Source organism: Kockovaella imperatae, assembly GCF_002102565.1.
Source record: "Kockovaella imperatae strain NRRL Y-17943 chromosome Unknown BD324scaffold_9, whole genome shotgun sequence".
Lineage (NCBI taxonomy): Eukaryota > Fungi > Basidiomycota > Tremellomycetes > Tremellales > Cuniculitremaceae > Kockovaella > Kockovaella imperatae.
Window position 1 is genome coordinate 42807 of NW_019028949.1, and position 14911 is coordinate 57717.

At 53.7% G+C, this 14911-nt stretch overlaps 9 protein-coding genes across 9 annotated transcripts; 5 read left to right on the top strand and 4 right to left on the bottom strand.

The window, feature by feature from the left end:
• Nucleotides 1-85: 85 nt before the first annotated feature.
• BD324DRAFT_629343 (hypothetical protein) lies at nt 86-471 on the top strand. Its single transcript, XM_022016198.1, has 3 exons — nt 86-147; nt 193-341; nt 378-471. The coding sequence occupies exons 1-3, from the start codon at nt 117-119 to the stop codon at nt 432-434; spliced, it is 237 nt and encodes a 78-aa protein (XP_021870002.1). The 5' UTR covers nt 86-116; the 3' UTR covers nt 435-471.
• BD324DRAFT_629347 (hypothetical protein) lies at nt 451-2370 on the bottom strand. Its single transcript, XM_022016199.1, has 2 exons — nt 1169-2370; nt 451-1131 (listed from the first exon to the last, which is right to left on the bottom strand). Exons 1-2 carry the CDS (start codon nt 2000-2002, stop codon nt 496-498), a joined length of 1470 nt encoding a protein of 489 aa, XP_021870003.1. The 5' UTR covers nt 2003-2370; the 3' UTR covers nt 451-495.
• Nucleotides 2371-2648: 278 nt separating this feature from the next.
• Nucleotides 2649-2947, top strand: BD324DRAFT_629348 (hypothetical protein). Its single transcript, XM_022016200.1, has 2 exons — nt 2649-2811; nt 2850-2947. Exons 1-2 carry the CDS (start codon nt 2667-2669, stop codon nt 2918-2920), a joined length of 216 nt encoding a protein of 71 aa, XP_021870004.1. The 5' UTR covers nt 2649-2666; the 3' UTR covers nt 2921-2947.
• Nucleotides 2948-3036: 89 nt separating this feature from the next.
• On the top strand, nt 3037-5447 carry BD324DRAFT_629355 (bacterial low temperature requirement A protein-domain-containing protein). The gene is made up of 15 exons (XM_022016201.1): nt 3037-3358; nt 3399-3489; nt 3529-3543; nt 3589-3640; nt 3676-3730; nt 3768-3933; nt 3967-4064; nt 4105-4386; nt 4426-4439; nt 4477-4578; nt 4615-4644; nt 4679-4729; nt 4763-4855; nt 4892-4991; nt 5030-5447. Exons 1-15 carry the CDS (start codon nt 3152-3154, stop codon nt 5345-5347), a joined length of 1674 nt encoding a protein of 557 aa, XP_021870005.1. The 5' UTR covers nt 3037-3151; the 3' UTR covers nt 5348-5447.
• On the bottom strand, nt 5448-6845 carry BD324DRAFT_629362 (Alpha/Beta hydrolase protein). Its single transcript, XM_022016202.1, has one exon. It carries the CDS (start codon nt 6440-6442, stop codon nt 5510-5512), a length of 933 nt encoding a protein of 310 aa, XP_021870006.1. The 5' UTR covers nt 6443-6845; the 3' UTR covers nt 5448-5509.
• BD324DRAFT_629364 (hypothetical protein) lies at nt 6846-7985 on the top strand (the record flags this gene model as incomplete). The annotated part of the gene is made up of 2 exons (XM_022016203.1): nt 6846-6919; nt 6967-7985. Exons 1-2 carry the CDS (start codon nt 6870-6872, stop codon nt 7982-7984), a joined length of 1068 nt encoding a protein of 355 aa, XP_021870007.1. The 5' UTR covers nt 6846-6869.
• Nucleotides 7986-7987: 2 nt separating this feature from the next.
• BD324DRAFT_629366 (P-loop containing nucleoside triphosphate hydrolase protein) lies at nt 7988-9742 on the bottom strand. The gene is made up of 11 exons (XM_022016204.1): nt 9567-9742; nt 9482-9524; nt 9324-9443; nt 9220-9287; nt 8977-9183; nt 8883-8937; nt 8773-8843; nt 8557-8727; nt 8220-8518; nt 8093-8167; nt 7988-8048 (listed from the first exon to the last, which is right to left on the bottom strand). The coding sequence occupies exons 1-11, from the start codon at nt 9651-9653 to the stop codon at nt 8030-8032; spliced, it is 1215 nt and encodes a 404-aa protein (XP_021870008.1). The 5' UTR covers nt 9654-9742; the 3' UTR covers nt 7988-8029.
• Nucleotides 9743-10025: 283 nt separating this feature from the next.
• Nucleotides 10026-13252, top strand: BD324DRAFT_581236 (fungal-specific transcription factor domain-domain-containing protein; the record flags this gene model as incomplete). The annotated part of the gene is made up of 12 exons (XM_022013487.1): nt 10026-10874; nt 10913-10943; nt 10982-11097; nt 11139-11237; nt 11275-11352; nt 11397-11649; nt 11687-12074; nt 12110-12225; nt 12264-12301; nt 12343-12422; nt 12460-12521; nt 12561-13252. 12 exons carry the CDS (start codon nt 10026-10028, stop codon nt 13250-13252), a joined length of 2802 nt encoding a protein of 933 aa, XP_021870009.1.
• BD324DRAFT_602379 (tyrosine-tRNA ligase) lies at nt 13252-14895 on the bottom strand. The gene is made up of 5 exons (XM_022013944.1): nt 14751-14895; nt 14565-14709; nt 14232-14524; nt 13493-14190; nt 13252-13455 (listed from the first exon to the last, which is right to left on the bottom strand). Exons 1-5 carry the CDS (start codon nt 14873-14875, stop codon nt 13298-13300), a joined length of 1419 nt encoding a protein of 472 aa, XP_021870010.1. The 5' UTR covers nt 14876-14895; the 3' UTR covers nt 13252-13297.
• Between the last annotated feature and the right edge of the window lie 16 nt (nt 14896-14911).

Genomic DNA, 14911 nt, shown 5'->3' on the forward strand with positions numbered 1-14911 from the left:
GTTGCGCCTATTCCCTGTGATAGGCGACGGTGGGATATTTTGATTCCGCCGACGAGGACAAGTTTGATGAGCGTCCCATATCGCACTCTATCCTAAGTAACAACACACCATCCACCATGTCTCGAGTCGCTCAGCCCGAGCTGAAAAGTAAGTCAAGGAGTGCCATCGATGCGTGTACTAACCATTTCCCAGAATTTATGGACCGTCGCCTGTTCCTTCACCTCCAAGGCGGTCGTAACGTTTCTGGTGTACTCCGAGGATTCGACATGTTCCTCAACTTGGTCGTCGACAATGCGTACGAGGAGCTCGGAGCGGGAATCAGGAAACCATGTGGGATGGTCGTGAGTGGTCCGATGCCCGATCTGAGCTCATGACAGGTGATCCGAGGCAATTCCGTGTCGTCCATGGAGCTATTAGATTCAATGAGGGTTTGACGAGATTTTCTTTGTATGAATATCATCATCAGACAAATTCCTACTTCCCAAAGACAACACACTATCGTCTACTCAACAACCCAGCTAGGAGCCCGACGATCAATACAAGGATCAATGCCACACCCGACCCCACGGCGATCCACCATCGCCTGGTAGCCAGCTGATCCCATTGACCCATCGACATATAACTAATGACACTTTGCCGATTCCTCCAATGGGGACTTCGATGACCTAGATGAGGCGATTGACTTCGATCGGCCACTCCCTCACCCTTCTCAGCCTCTCCTAGATCCACCGGGATCCACAACGGTGACATGGGGTCCACACAGATCACCCGTGTACAATTGAAGACATCCTTTTCCGGTACAGGTGGTGGTCGCTCTTGTGGAAACACGACAATGTTCTCGCTGACTTGAACACCGCGCATGAATCGATGGTAGGAGGACGGAGGGAGTGAGAACCGTCTCCTTTGCGCCTCTGGTGGGAAAAGAGTCGGATCATCCATCTCCTCCTCCTCCTCGTCGTCACTTGCTAGCTCGGTGAAGATGTCTTCCTGAGATGACTGACGCCTTAGTCTTCGAGACAGGCGCATACGAAGAGATCGCGACGATTGCGGTGTACGCGTTCTTGGACGAGAAGATGCCCGCGAGGAGACTCTCGAGGGTATCCTCAACGAATGTTGAGTGGCGGTGCTGACCTTGATCCATCAGCTCCAATCATATTCTCTTGCTCACCCGCTTGCCCCGCTTGAGCATCCGCTCCAAGACCGTTGCTCTCCCTACCAAGGACAAAAGATCCATGGTCTCCTCTACCTCGACACTGTTGTCATTCTTGGCCCACTCCCATCGCTTGTCTCCAAATCGATGACCAAGAGTCGATGAAGATCCTCGTTTCGACTTGGACGACTTGGTGGATTTGCTCCGAACGCTCCGTCTCGACAACGCTCTGATCATGGAGCTCCTCGCAGAACGTGAACCGGAATGCGGAGTCACCTCTGGCGTGATGCCAAACGTCCGAGCGTAAGGCGATGGCGCTGCCGAGTATGTAGAGCCCCTGATCGAAACGTCTGCCATACCAGAACAATTTGACAGCCTCGCCACTTGGATCTCGTGAAAATCATGTGTCATGACACTAGGTGACATGGGAAAGTCCTCCTCTCTCCTCATTCGCCTAGACGACGCTGTTGACGCCCGAGAGTCATGCCGCGACTGCGTCGCACGAGGCTGAGAGGGGTCGGAAGAGAGGAACGAGTAGGTAGGTGTACGCGCGGCCGACAATGTAGGGGACGACTTCGTAGGCGGCTCGGCCCATGGCAAACTCGCCAACGCGTCCACGATGTGATCCGTTTGATCGCTCGCCATCGAGTCAGGTCGGTGTGATGACGAGTGGAAGAGTTGATGAGAAGATGCGGAGGCCAGTCTCGCCATGGTAGCTCGAGTAGGCTGAGCTTCTGAGATGGAAGATTGATCGGTGCTGTGACTCGACATGGTGGTCGACATTGCAGCTCTGGCAAGGTATGAATCCGATTCGGGAGAAGTGCCAAAGGTGGACAAGCCGACAGCGGCCATGATACTTTCAGAGTGTTTGGGCCCAAAGGTATGTACTAGGGCGGAGGTTCAGGGAGGCCTGAGCGATGGCTCGGGTCTAGCTGCCGGCGGGTGGCCGTCCAGAATTGTGGGAGGTATTACAACATCATGCACCGTCAAGGAGATTGATAGATAGATACACAGAGACTAGGATGTGATGTCTCCCAAACAGCTTTGGCCCCCTCCTGACCTTCATGCTCTACTTCTGAAACGTCAGGGGGACATTTAAAATTAGGGAAGCGTGGCGAAATGATTTGGAGCTGTACTGATGTACTTATGGTCTCCTGGTCTCTCATCACCTCCCTCCCCCTAAGGAACAGGGATCTTGCGTCGTCATTTGCCGCGATCGGGCACACGGGATGCACCCCGGCAGACGCACAAGGCATCTTGAGAGCTTTCCAATGGCAGACAGACTGTCCGTCACGAGCAGAGTCTCACAACGAACAGTACAACGAGACAGAGGAGGAGTCGGCCTCAGCAGCTGAGGGATTGGCTTTGGCAGACTTGCGTCTTAATGTGACCTCGGCGCGTATCTGCTCGTCCTGACTCGGAGCAACGCGCTGCCGGTGGACGAATGCCTGCAGAGAACTCACAGCAGAAGTATCTGTACCGCACTCAGATTGTAAACGTTGGGCCTCGTCTGTCGATGCATCGGCCCATTGCGACCCAGTCGATCCTGACCGCCCTACCCGTCACGCGAACGCTGCCTGTGACCCGGTCTACGGACCCCGAGTTCTGCGACCATCATCTTTCGGAATCCGTTTGGGATGCCGCCACAGATTGTGCCACCACAAATGAATCCTCAGCAATGCATGGGGTGCTGACTCACGCGGATCCTCTTGCGACTGGATACACATACGGATGCACAAGGCTTGGTCGTGGGCCATTCTCGCAGTGTAGAGAAGCAGAGGGTATAGCAAACTTCGATGGCTGTCCATGGTATGTATTTGCGCCACAGTGAAGCCGCGCCTCTTCGATGAACCTAACCCGTTCCTTTGAACTTTTGCCAAGCGAATCCTGAACTATCCCGACTACGAAGTCTCACCCGATTAGAAGGGCAGCATGCCCCTGCTATCTCTCAGGCTCAGCCTCAGCGTCCACTGAACCAAGCCGCCGCCGCATTCCTACACCATGAACTCGGAAGCAGTCGTTCCACCGACAACGTCACACCCATCCTCTCCACCTCACCCATTCCACCATAACAGTCAACATGACATGGTACAGAAATTTGGGGGAGGTTCCCACATGTTCTATCACGACAAGGAATACGAGGCTCTTCCCGCGACAAGGGTCAGAGATCTCGTCAGACCCCCAGTAATAAGGCAATACGTCGAAGGCGTAAGGTGTGGATCTCGCATGGGGATTGACTTGCGGACAGGGTCGGATCTACCGAGAGGCATCTCCGCGAGAAGTCAATCGCTTCGAACTCTTCTTCGACCTGCTCTTTGTCGCCATTATTCATATCCAAGGTGAGTGTGTCGTCCCTACTCCTCGCTGATGCCTCCCAGCGGAAGCCGCTGTCGGTGAGAGCCCTCGTTCTCATATAGTGGTGCTGCTGACCTCTCCAGACGAGCCCGGCGGCCCAGCCGTTCTGCGATTCGTCTTGACCTTTTGGCCCAGGTACGCCGACAGATCGTGTCGTGCTGATGGCTCAGCTGGAGTATCTGGGAAGAAGCTAGAAAGTATGCCAACGTCTCGGGCACAGATGATGTGGGTCTCTAAATGTATGCCCTCTTCTGAACAGTAGCTCCTTCATCGAGTTTGGATCCTGGTCGGAATGATCTGCATCACTGGATACTCTATCAATGCCTCTGCCATCGAGCTTCACCCACATGGCGAAGAAGAGAAGGCTATGGATCACTCGGCCGTCCAAGCTGCCGTTGCCTTTTGGCTGACTATCAAACTGACGAGGGGTGAGCCTAGTCTTCCGCCCTTCCTGACCTCAGTCCTGGTCCTCTGGCTATACGCCTGGCGTTTACCGGACTTTAGGCAAGCACAATTTTTCTCGGGCTTGGCTGTCCTTGTGCCTATGCTCGTGTACTTTGTGAGCTAAGGGTTGAGGAAGGCCGGAGCTAACCGGACAGCCGCTGCTTTTCGTCACCTCTCGCAAGGCTCAGATCATCCTTGCCATACTCGGCATCGTCGTCGACGTCATCCGCCTCGACCTCATCTTTTTTGCCATCCGTGGCCATGTACACCAGTGGAAGTTGCGAAAGGAATATCACAGGACCGATGCTGCAGACCGAGGTCCAGCTCCGGAGCAATTCAAGTTGCACCGGATCCCTTCTCTGCCCGATCACTTTAGGATCCCCGCGATGAACATTGAGCATGCTATAGACAGAAGCTCAGCTTTTGTCGTCATTGTCGTAGGTATCTCTTGTGCGATCACTGTCTGACCCGTCTAGCTCGGCGAACTAGTGTACGTCTGTGAGCCCCCTTTTCAAGCTGATATTCAGGATGAACCTCCTGTTCATCGGCGAGAGAGGAGAGATTGGCTTGTCACCCGCGTTTGGCCGAGCAGCCCTTTGCCTTGTCGTAGCCTGGTCCCTCAACTATCTGTGAGTCAACTCATGGATCATACGTCTGACCATCAGGTACATCATTCCAAGCGATCCCAACGCAAAGTGAGTTGTCTCCGAATGCGTTCACTGAGTTTAGCTATGAGCATGCCCTGAGGCGATCATTTATCTCTGGCATCCTCTTCTCATTGTGAGTGACTGTCGGTTGTCTCGCTGACCTCAGCTTGCATTGGCCACTGTGCGCCAGTCTGACGCTCGCATCAGCTGCTAGTGGTCATATGGTTCGAGACAACCACGTAGACGTCAGTCTAGCATGGTAGGTAAACCTGTCCGTCCCTGCCTGATCCACAAGGTACTGGGGTTGCGGTCTCGGCTTTGCCATATTATTCGGCACTTTCATTGATCTCACGCACCGTGAGCTCTTGCCGAGGAGTGCAAGCCGTATTCCGAGGGTGAGCATCAGGGAGAGCACGGGCCCTGACGATCACAGTTTGCGCGAAGCGTGGTCCAGGTACTAGCTGGTCTTGCGTTGATCTTCTTCCCCTTTGGATGCGAAAATCTCACATCGCTCGCTCTGATCGGAGTCGCCGTCGCCATCACGCTCTTCCTCGTCGTCATGCACGTCTACGGCAGTCTTCCCAGAAAGTCGTACCTCCTCTCGTTGGACAACTCTGGGGAAGGCAACCGTGGATCACATTTCGAGCCAGGCAGCAAAGAAGCCGAAGCGGAGAATCGACTTCGCCGGCAGGCGAGCAAAACGGCACATGTCGTCGAGGATCGTGATGGCTTGGACCACACTCTGGGATGAGGTCCGCGCGAGCCCCCGTCTCCGGATGCAGTGTTTTATAATACGTTCGGTCTCCAAGTGACCTGAGATAGACGAGCGAGGCCATGCATAGCAATTGGCACCTGGCTGCCGCACATCTACTGAAATGAACCCCAGGCTTCTCCAGTAGACTCATTCAGGCCATCATTCGCTCAAGTGCTTCTTGAAGAACGCGACGAGATACTCGATGGCCTGATCGACATATTCTCGCTTGTCGTACAGCTCATAATGTCCTGCGTCCTTGATCACCACAAACTCCTCCTTCTTCTGACACTTCTCCCACAAGGTCTTGCCATCGGCGTATGAGAATGTGAGACCCAATCTCCCGCCCACGATGACCTGCACCGGCTGGGTCAAGAGCTCTTCGACCAGGTTGAACGCGTCAAAGCCCAGGAGGAAGGCGTTGCTCGTCATGAGGAGTTTGCCCGTGGACTTAGGATGCTGACCCTGAGGTGTTCGATAGTATTTGACCGCATCCATCGTGTCAATGTCAACGCCTTGCTTTTCAGCCTCTTCCACCGAGCCCGGGATCCAAGGTACGCGGACTTGCTCTCCACCTTGCATCTCGACGTTGCGCTGCTTCCCGACCGCCTCGAGAGTCGCAAGCATAGCTCCAGGATTGCTCTGAGCCTGGCGGAAAGCACGACCTATATTGACGGGAACGACCGCGCCGAGGGCCTTAACGCGATGATCGATCTTGGCTGCCCCAACGGCGTACCCTCCTCCAGCACAGATACCAATGAGTCCGATCTTCTCCTCGTCCACTGTCGATACTGTGGAGAGGTAGTCGACCGCACATACTACGTCTTCGATACGAACGGCTGGGTTCTCCAGGTCTCGAGGGAACCCTTCGCTTTCTCCCTGATGACATGGGTCGAAAGTCAGAGTGACAAATCCATGCTCCACCATGGCTCGGGCGTAGTTGGAACCTATCTGTTCTTTGACACTACTCCCTGGAGTGACCATGATCAGTGCCGGCAGTTTGACAGAGACCGATCCACTTTCGGGGGATCTCAGAATCCCCACGAGACGGTTTGGACCGTTCTTAAAGCTGATGCGTTCTTCCTTGGCTACCATGATGAACGGGGTCGAATGAGAAGATCAGGCTGCCAGGGGTGAATCCCCTTCGGATGATTTATCGAGCTCTTCAGACACTTCATCGAGAACCAACTGAGGATGCGAGGCCGTCGGCGTTCTTCGTGCTGCATCTACCTCCGAGATCCCAGATCTCTGTCGCCATTTTTAAGCCTGGACGTGCCTGCGTACGTCCTTTTTACAGCCGGCCGTGCTGAATAGCACGCGCATCATCAATCCCGAACGTAGTATGGAGACACGGGGTCTTGCTTGTCTTGACAAGGTCATCATTGATGTGTGCTTTCGTGTCCTCTTTCTCGATGCACAAGAGACCGCCACATGGGTGTGTGCAGCTGTCGCCACCCAATATTCAGCGCGAGTGGGTGAGCCGAATCAAATCTGTCCTTCTCCTACCGTCTGAGATGACTCAATGTCGTCTCACGACGATTACAATTTGTCTGGACGTGGCCCAATAAGGTTGTGAGTGATACACGGCTCGCCTAGATACTTGCTCATTCTCTTTACAGGAAGGAAACCCGCCAGGATAAGGCTGAACGATTGTATCGGAAGGAGCAGAGACGTTATCGTCGCGAACAGGAGCGTATCAGTAGAGCCAATGGATATGCCGTCTCGCCTCCTCGCACGGGGCGGGCAGAGTCCATCACACCGCCAAGGAATCCTGCTCCCGGGTTGAGCAGGAACGAAAGCGGTGAACAGCAGGGCGGATATCGATGGATGGGTGGTCAAGCACGAGCGGCAATGGACCGAGCGGAAGAGCAGGAACGGATGGCTTGGATGGCACAGGAGGAGCTGTCGAGGGAGAACCCATTTGCGACGATGGATCGCGATGCTGTCTTTGACGTCCACGTTCCTCCACGCTACCGTCGTTCCGCCTCCAATGCCGGTCCTTCGCGTCGGAGGGATGCTACTCGAGAAGTCAAGTTTGACGGTGGTCCCGTCCCCGACATGTCTGGCATGGATGAAGAAGAATACGCTGAGTGGGTCAGGAATGGGATGTACCGTCTGCGAAACAGGGCCGAGTTGGAGAGACAGGAGAAGATACGGAAAGAGCGGGTTGAGCGAGAGCGAATAATGGAAGAAGCGAAAGAGACCGCGAGAAGGGTCGAGAAACGGAGAATCGACAAGCTCAAGAAAGAAAAGGGCAAAGCAGAGGAGGACAAGAAGCGTGCGCAAAGGGATCGTTATCGGGCGAGATGGGATAGTATCGGAGATGTCGGCGGGGAGATCGAAGAGGCCGAGCTTGCGTTCGCCGACATTCCTTGGCCGATTTATTCCTCTCGGCAGGTCAGAGTCGATGACCTGGAACAAGAAGCTGTGCGGACATTCTTCGAGGCCATCGCTGGCGATCGTGGATCTGGAGACGACGAACTCAGAAAGATTCTCAGAGAGGCCATTCGTGCCTTCCATCCCGACCGTTTCTTCAGCCGAATCTTGCCTCGAGTCAAAGCACGGGACCAGGAATTGGTCAAAGAGGGTGTCGAAAAGTGTAGCAGGATCATCAATGCTCTCGCTGCTAAATCATAGATATTGTAGCCATTACCATGCATCATCATCATTGTCAGGGCATATCTATGACGCCTTGTAATCCCTGGAAAACAAATGTCAGCTGGAACTAAACCCCAAGGAACTCACATTGCAGTCTCATGCTTCTTTGCATCGCGTAGCTTTCGACAGGCTTTCATGAGGTCCTCCTGGACGATCGCGTCGCTGGACACTGTCAGTTCGGAACCAAAAGAGAGAGAGAGAGGTAGATGCTCACCGATCCTCGCGGATGGCAAACATGCCCGCTTCGGTGCAAACATTTCTCAAATCTGCTCCGTTGAAACCATCACTGAGTTTGACCACGGCCTCATAATCAATGTCTCCAGACTTGTTGATCTTCATGGCGTGAATCTTGAGAATTTCCAGTCGTCCCTGCTCATTCGGAAGAGGAATTTCAATCTTTCTGTCCAGACGACCTGGTCGCATCAGAGCAGGATCCAATGTGTCTGGTCTGTTGGTCGCCATGATGAGCTTGGTCTTGCCCAAAGAATCGAATCCATCCATCTGATTCAACAGCTGCTTGTCAGCTCAAAATTCGCGCGTGACAACTCCACCTCCATCAATGTCCTCTGAATCTCTCGATCCGCACTAGTCCCTTCACTGAAACGCCTACCCCCGATGGCATCGATCTCGTCCATGAAAATGATGCAGGGCTCATTCTCCTTGGCGTACGCGAACATTTCTCTGACGAGTCGAGCAGATTCTCCGATATATTTGTCGACGATCTAGACCGCGGCGATGAGCACAATGGTGATTCAATCTGGACGTACAGCTGATGAGACAACTTTGAGAAAGTTGGTGTTGAGGGTTGCCGCGACAGCTCGGGCCAACAGTGTCTTGCCTGGTCCTGTAAGCGGCGTTGATGCTAATTTTGACCTACCTGTACCGGGCGGCCCGTACAGCAGGACTCCCTTGGGTGGATTGATCCCGACGCGCTGAGACAGTCAGCGCCACAGATTCGTGCTCGACCCCACCTCAAACAACTCGGGATTCATCAAGGGCAGCTCGATGACTTCTCTCAACTCTCTGACCTGCTCTCCAAGACCACCGATACCGGCAAATGATACCGCGCCAGGATCCTCCAAGGACATGTTATAAACCATGGGATCGACCTCTCGTGGGAGAATCCGCATGATGGTGAGAGTGGTCATGTCTAAGGAGACTCGGACGCCAGGTTTGAGCTGGCTGTTAGCGAGGATCGTCGTTTGTCATCTCACCTTGGCAGCGGGCAGGGTTGGCCTGTACGAGACCACATATCGAGGTCCAGAGGATACCTTGACGATGACTAGATGATCAGCTAGCGTATTCTGAGCATAATCACATCTCTCATCGTCCAGCTGTTTGAGTATCTCTCCGATAAGCTGGCCCACGGATTGTAACGCCTTGATATCATCCTCCGTCTTGTCAAAGTCGCCAGACAAAGATTGGATATTCAATCGAACTGTTGTATCAGTCACCACCGAAAGCTGGGTTCCGCACCTCTTTTCAACCTTTCCCCAATCTCTGTGTGCTCTTTCACTTTCTGTAGACACGATCAGCCAAGGATGGCTCGAACCTTACTCACCGCTCGATACGCTTTGATGGCTTCATACTTGTCCGGGTCCATTCCAGCTGGTGCGACCACAGTTGATGAAGACGCGAGAGCAGACATCTCGAGCAAGATCTTCTTGATCAGAGCCCTCGGTCACCGGGGCAAAGTCACGACTCTAAACCTATCGACGATGTCGTAGATAGATGAAATAACGATGACCAAGTTGCACCTGATTACTCGAGACGCGGCCTCGAGAATTTGCTTCCATCGGATCGGCTAATTGCTACGTTTTTTGTATCATCACCTTCTACATTCTCCCCCTCCCGCCCCCTTCACATCGACCGAGTCTGCATGATGCCTGGACGCCAGGGATACGGCATCCCACCATCAATATATACTGCTCAGCATCCGCCTGCTCAGCCGCATTTCGCTGCTTCCAATCAGGTCAAGGTTGAGACACCATTGTTTGTCCGGGGGTCATCACCGGACAAGATGTCTCGCTCAGACGAGGATGAATTGGAGGAAGCAGCCAGTCCAGGTCAAATTATCAGCAACAAGCCCAGAGAGAGAAAACCACATGCCACGAGGAGGCGTATCGTTCAAAGCTGCTCCGAATGCCGCAGACGAAAGATCAAATGCGACAAAAAGTTCCCTTGTGGACCCTGCATCCTGAGATCAGATCAAGATCGGTGTCACGAAGTGGGCATGGCGGAGAAGAACGTTGTGTCCAACAGCAGCAACGTCGCCAGTACGTCGGATCTGGCTCTGCTCGCTCATAGACTGGACGCTCTCGAAGCCTCTCTGATCAAGTCTGGAGCCTTGCTACCCTCAGATATGGATCATTTTCTGAAATCGAGCCGACTCAACGAGTCCAGAGATCTCAGTCGACCGACATCCCCGCGCTTGACGCCCCGTCAGAGCATACCTGGCCCCAGTGTGGATATGGATGAGATCGAAGATACTGAAGGTGCTGCGCGAGTCCTGGAGCATCTCGCTTTCGGACGATCTAGAGTCGACGGAGGCACGGCGGTGCCACATTTCGGTGCCCGAGTCGTCAGTGGTATATCAGGGGGATTCACGCGAATGCGAGATTACAAAGGCCAAGGCCGGGACGGATCACCGACCAAGAGCTCGGATGGAGTGAGCGCTATGCAGCGGCGACTGGTCGGTTTGGGCCCTGCACTGAGCGAGGAGGAACGGTCCAGGCGGACGGATGAGTTGCTCGACTTGCTAGGCCCGACAGATGTCGTCAACATCTTTTTCAGGCAGACAGATGTGGTCCTCAAGCTGCTGGTCAGGATCTTGCCAGATCAGGAGATCGGAGAGGTGCTGGTCAGGACTGTGAGATCAGGAAAAGCTGGATTTAGCTGATCACGCAGTACCTCGAAAAGGTCGATTGGCTACACAGATGTGAGATCCGCCCAGTGTGGCAGCGGCTGACCTGTAAGGCATCCACGTCCCGACCTTCATGAAGCTATGCCGTGAGATCTGGAATCTGGATCGTCAACAGGTCGTCCATGAGATACCGCTATCCTCTGTAGCACTGTACATGACAGTGTGCCTGGTAGGCCAAGTTTCGAGATACTCGGCTCATCCTCCTCACAGCTTGGACTCATCTTCATGGACAGTAGCGAGAGTGTCAAATATTTCACAACCGAAGAGGCCTGCTACCTTCCTGATCTCTGGTACAACTCTGTCCGATCGGTACGTATCGGGATGACATTCAAGGCTGATATTCCAGGCTTTATGGGGAGCCGACTTTATCGCCTGTCACTCCACCGAGTCCATACAATCTGTCATCCTACTCATGGTGTACATGGTGAGCATGTTCAAGATGAACGCATGAATGCTGACGATCGCAAGAAAAATCGCGATCGAAGCGATGCAGCGTGGGCCATGCTTGGAGCCATCATCAAAATGGCGCAAGGACTGGGACTTTCGCGTCTAGGCAGCGAGCCCGAGGTGGTCGATGGCAAGCCTACCGCCCAATGGGTCGGCAGGTGGAAAAGTTTGATCGAGCGAGAGGTGGGCAGACGGATATGGTGGAATCTGGTGTGGCTAGATTGGTCCCTTGCCCCATCCTACAACTATGCCTGCTGCATTCACCCGGAGCAGAGTAAGTTGAGGACACATCCGGATCATGCTGATCGTAGTCAAAACTGCCATGCCGGGCAACATTGAGGACGACGACCTCGTCGACGGACAGCCGTTCCGGCCGCAACCTGTGAACGTGTACACTCGAATGTCATTCCAATTAGCTAGACTCAAATTTGCCGAGATTGGTCATCGTCAAATCTGGGCAGCCAATAACTCGCCGATCGAATCGCCGTATCCCTTCATTCTCAGCGTTGATGGCGAGCTGCGAAGGGCCATGATGGACCTTCCGCCCTTCTATCAGCCTGATTCGGGTCGAGGTCCGGCCTCCACAAATCCAGGGGACCAAGTTCAATTCTACGAGCGAATAATGCTCAACCTCGCCGTGCACTCGCGAGTCTTGCGGCTTCATCGTCCTTGGCTGTGGCGAGGTTATACCGATCAACGGTTGGTCGTGTCAAAGGAAGCGGGCTGACTTACAGATTCGCCTACTCCAAGGAGCAATGTATACGTGCCGCGAGGGCTAGTCTGCGGATGATGGGCAAGCACAACGAGAGCGCATCGTTTTTAGAGAAGTGGTGGCTACCCCTTTTCTATGGTAAGCGTTTAACTGAATGAGATTCTGATACGGAACAGTGTCTGTCTCGGCCCTGGTGATCATCATTGACCTACTGGTACGTGCTCGTGCAAGGCAGCTGTGTCGCTGACCGAGCAGCGCACTCCAAAACGCAATCTGCACTCAAACGAGACGGAGCAAGAGATACACGAGGTGCGCGGCGCCCTGGAGCAGATGAGGTGCGTCCACCTCCGCCTGATCTGACTGACATCACAGGCGCATCGCAGATGTCTCCCACCCTTCTCAAGCAGCGGTGAAGGTCTTGGATCTGTTGATGAGTAGGTGATGTAGCCGGTACTGTCGCTGACAGCTTTCAGACGAGATAGAGGACAGGCGAAAGCCGGCTCTCGGCAAAAGAAAATTATCCACAGCCTCGGAGCAAGACGAGGAGGATCAAACCCTTCAACGTGCCGTCAAACGCCTCCTGCACCAAGCTCAATTCGATTCTGCGTCCCCCGCGCAGTCCGGATCGTCAAGTACGAGCAAGAGCCCTCAGCCGAAGACTGGCCGGGAGATCGACATGCGAATCTTTTCCGATACACCTCGAGATCGACCGGTCTTTGATGCGTACCCTTTGCCTCAGGCAGAATCTCATGCCCCTCAGCATGCCCCCTCTTTAAGTCTTGGCGGATTACTACCGCCGCCTTCGGCTCGACAAAGCGGCATGACCTCGCCTTTCCAATTGCCTATGGATCCAGACGTGCCTTTAAACATGGACAACTCGTCTGCTGGGTACATGCAACCGCTTGCCAACGTTTCGGCAGAGGACGCATTCGCATCGTATTTCGCTGCTCCTGGTGGTAATGGCTCCGTCCAAGGAGCGCCAACAGAAGCGTACCAGGCTCCAGAGGACTTCCTCAGCAAAGTCTTCAACTTTGGATGGGAACCCGCAGCTGTATCTGGGAACGCAGTCAATGCGCCGGTGCATCCGGGCATGTCTCAGCAACAGGTGCAGGTCAATGGGAGCCTGCCATTCGAGACCTGGAATTCGCACGGATGGATGGCGTAGGTCGACGGGTCCATGTTTCGTTCATGTCATGCCTACCATGAATACTTATTCTACATACAGTATGAATTGATCCTTCTTGCCTAATTTCAGTATAAAGAGGTGATCGTCCAGCATGAGTGTCTTGTCGAGGCACGACTTGTGATCAAGAACCTTGGCTCCGTTCACAGATACGGCGCCTTCGGCACAGGCTTTCGCAGCAGCACCTGACTGGTCAACCGCGCCTCCAGCCATCTTACTCACTGCTTGATGCGGTCAGCCCGTACGTCGCCATAATTTTCCGCAGGGGGATCGATTCAATGTCATTCCAAGAGACTGTCTTGAACCGAGTATCCGTTGCGAAGACGTGTGCTATCTCCTCGGATCGATACTGCGATAGTGGAGTGTTGAACAAGAGCTCGGCAGCCCGCAGACATTTCTGCAAAACATCCTCGCCATGGATCAGGTGAGTCACTTGCTCTGCCAGCACTCGTTGAGCGATCCTCTCCTGAGGCCTTTCTCTATGTCGAGCCAAGGTTTCTTCGATAGTTGCCAGAGGCAACAACGTCAAAGTCTTCAGGTACACCTCAACCATGGAATCAGGTTGCCGATAGAAGAATTGGTACAGATCCGATACACTGGTTTTGCAAGCGTCCAGCCAGACCGCATTTCCAGCACTCTTTCCAAACTTCTCTCCAGAGGCTGTAGTCAGCAGGGGCAGAGTCATGCCAAAGACTTCATCTTGCGACTCTGATTCGATGGGACCCTCTTCAGCGTTCAAAGTTTTCCGTTGCCGATTAATGAGGTCGATGCCAGCGACGATGTTTCCCCACTGATCACTCCCTCCAAGTTGGATACGACAGCCGTACTCTTGATTGAGGACTGAGAAGTCGTGCGCTTGTAAAAGTTGATACGAGAATTCAGTGAAAGAGATTCCTCCGTCAGCGAGACGTGATTTGACACTGGCAGATGTTAGCTTGAATCCTCAAAGCTCCTTCCTGACCTCTCTTTCGACAGCATAGCGCTGACACGAGCTTGCTTCCCTGTCCCTCGCAGGAAATCCAGTAGGCTCATCTGACCAAACCATTCCAGATTGTTGAGCACCTTGACAGGATGCCGTTTGACCGGAGGTTTGGCCTCCACAAACAAAGAAGCAAGCTCTTCGCCCCGAGCAAAGAACTTTCCAATCTGACCGGTGATCCCTTCCACATTCGTCTTCAGCTGTTCAGCCGAGAGGATAGGTCGTTCGCTCGAACGTCCCGAAGGATCTCCGATAGATCCAGTCGCTCCGCCCACCTGGAGCGATAAGCTTCCGTTACAAATTGCACATACTCACCAGAGCTATGACTTCATGTCCTGCGAGGTGAAAGTGCAGTAGGCCCATGAGCGGAAGAAGGTTACCAACATGTAAGGACGGCGCAGATGGGTCCACTCCAGAATAGATACAACTGGGGCTGTTCACATGTTGGCGTATTGTCGGGCTGAAGGGGGGTTCAGCTGGCTTCGGGTGCAGCAGTCGTACCTGGTGACGGCAGCCACGAAACCTCTTGCTTCTAGCTCGTCCAGTACATTTTGATGCTGTCTCGAGGCATGCGACGTGCTGAAGAGCCTTGAACTAGCTCTCGCAGCACGAAACAGAGCTCTCATGGACTGATGAAGAGGTTTAGATTAAAGTCGACTGAT

Coding starts and splice junctions, on each gene's coding strand:
- BD324DRAFT_602379 (XM_022013944.1), bottom strand. CDS start 14,875: ATGAGAGCTCTGTTTCGTGCTGCGAGAGCTAGTTCAAGGCTCTTCAGC. Junction 14,710..14,750: donor TTCGTGGCTGCCGTCACCAG/GTACGACTGCTG, acceptor ACCCCCCTTCAG/CCCGACAATACGCCAACATG. Junction 13,456..13,492: donor CGGGCTGACCGCATCAAGCA/GTGAGTAAGATG, acceptor TTGACCAGTCAG/GTGCTGCTGCGAAAGCCTGT.
- BD324DRAFT_629362 (XM_022016202.1), bottom strand. CDS start 6,442: ATGGTAGCCAAGGAAGAACGCATCAGCTTTAAGAACGGTCCAAACCGT.
- BD324DRAFT_629347 (XM_022016199.1), bottom strand. CDS start 2,002: ATGGCCGCTGTCGGCTTGTCCACCTTTGGCACTTCTCCCGAATCGGAT. Junction 1,132..1,168: donor TGCTCAAGCGGGGCAAGCGG/GTGAGCAAGAGA, acceptor TGATGGATCAAG/GTCAGCACCGCCACTCAACA.
- BD324DRAFT_629348 (XM_022016200.1), top strand. CDS start 2,667: ATGCATCGGCCCATTGCGACCCAGTCGATCCTGACCGCCCTACCCGTC. Junction 2,812..2,849: donor CGCCACAGATTGTGCCACCA/CAAATGAATCCT, acceptor GTGCTGACTCAC/GCGGATCCTCTTGCGACTGG.
- BD324DRAFT_629366 (XM_022016204.1), bottom strand. CDS start 9,653: ATGTCTGCTCTCGCGTCTTCATCAACTGTGGTCGCACCAGCTGGAATG. Junction 9,525..9,566: donor CCATCAAAGCGTATCGAGCG/GTGAGTAAGGTT, acceptor TCGTGTCTACAG/AAAGTGAAAGAGCACACAGA. Junction 8,728..8,772: donor TCAAAGTTGTCTCATCAGCT/GTACGTCCAGAT, acceptor GCCGCGGTCTAG/ATCGTCGACAAATATATCGG.
- BD324DRAFT_629343 (XM_022016198.1), top strand. CDS start 117: ATGTCTCGAGTCGCTCAGCCCGAGCTGAAAA. Junction 148..192: donor CGCTCAGCCCGAGCTGAAAA/GTAAGTCAAGGA, acceptor ACCATTTCCCAG/AATTTATGGACCGTCGCCTG. Junction 342..377: donor GGAAACCATGTGGGATGGTC/GTGAGTGGTCCG, acceptor AGCTCATGACAG/GTGATCCGAGGCAATTCCGT.
- BD324DRAFT_629355 (XM_022016201.1), top strand. CDS start 3,152: ATGAACTCGGAAGCAGTCGTTCCACCGACAACGTCACACCCATCCTCT. Junction 3,359..3,398: donor TAAGGCAATACGTCGAAGGC/GTAAGGTGTGGA, acceptor ACTTGCGGACAG/GGTCGGATCTACCGAGAGGC. Junction 4,730..4,762: donor TCTGGCATCCTCTTCTCATT/GTGAGTGACTGT, acceptor CGCTGACCTCAG/CTTGCATTGGCCACTGTGCG.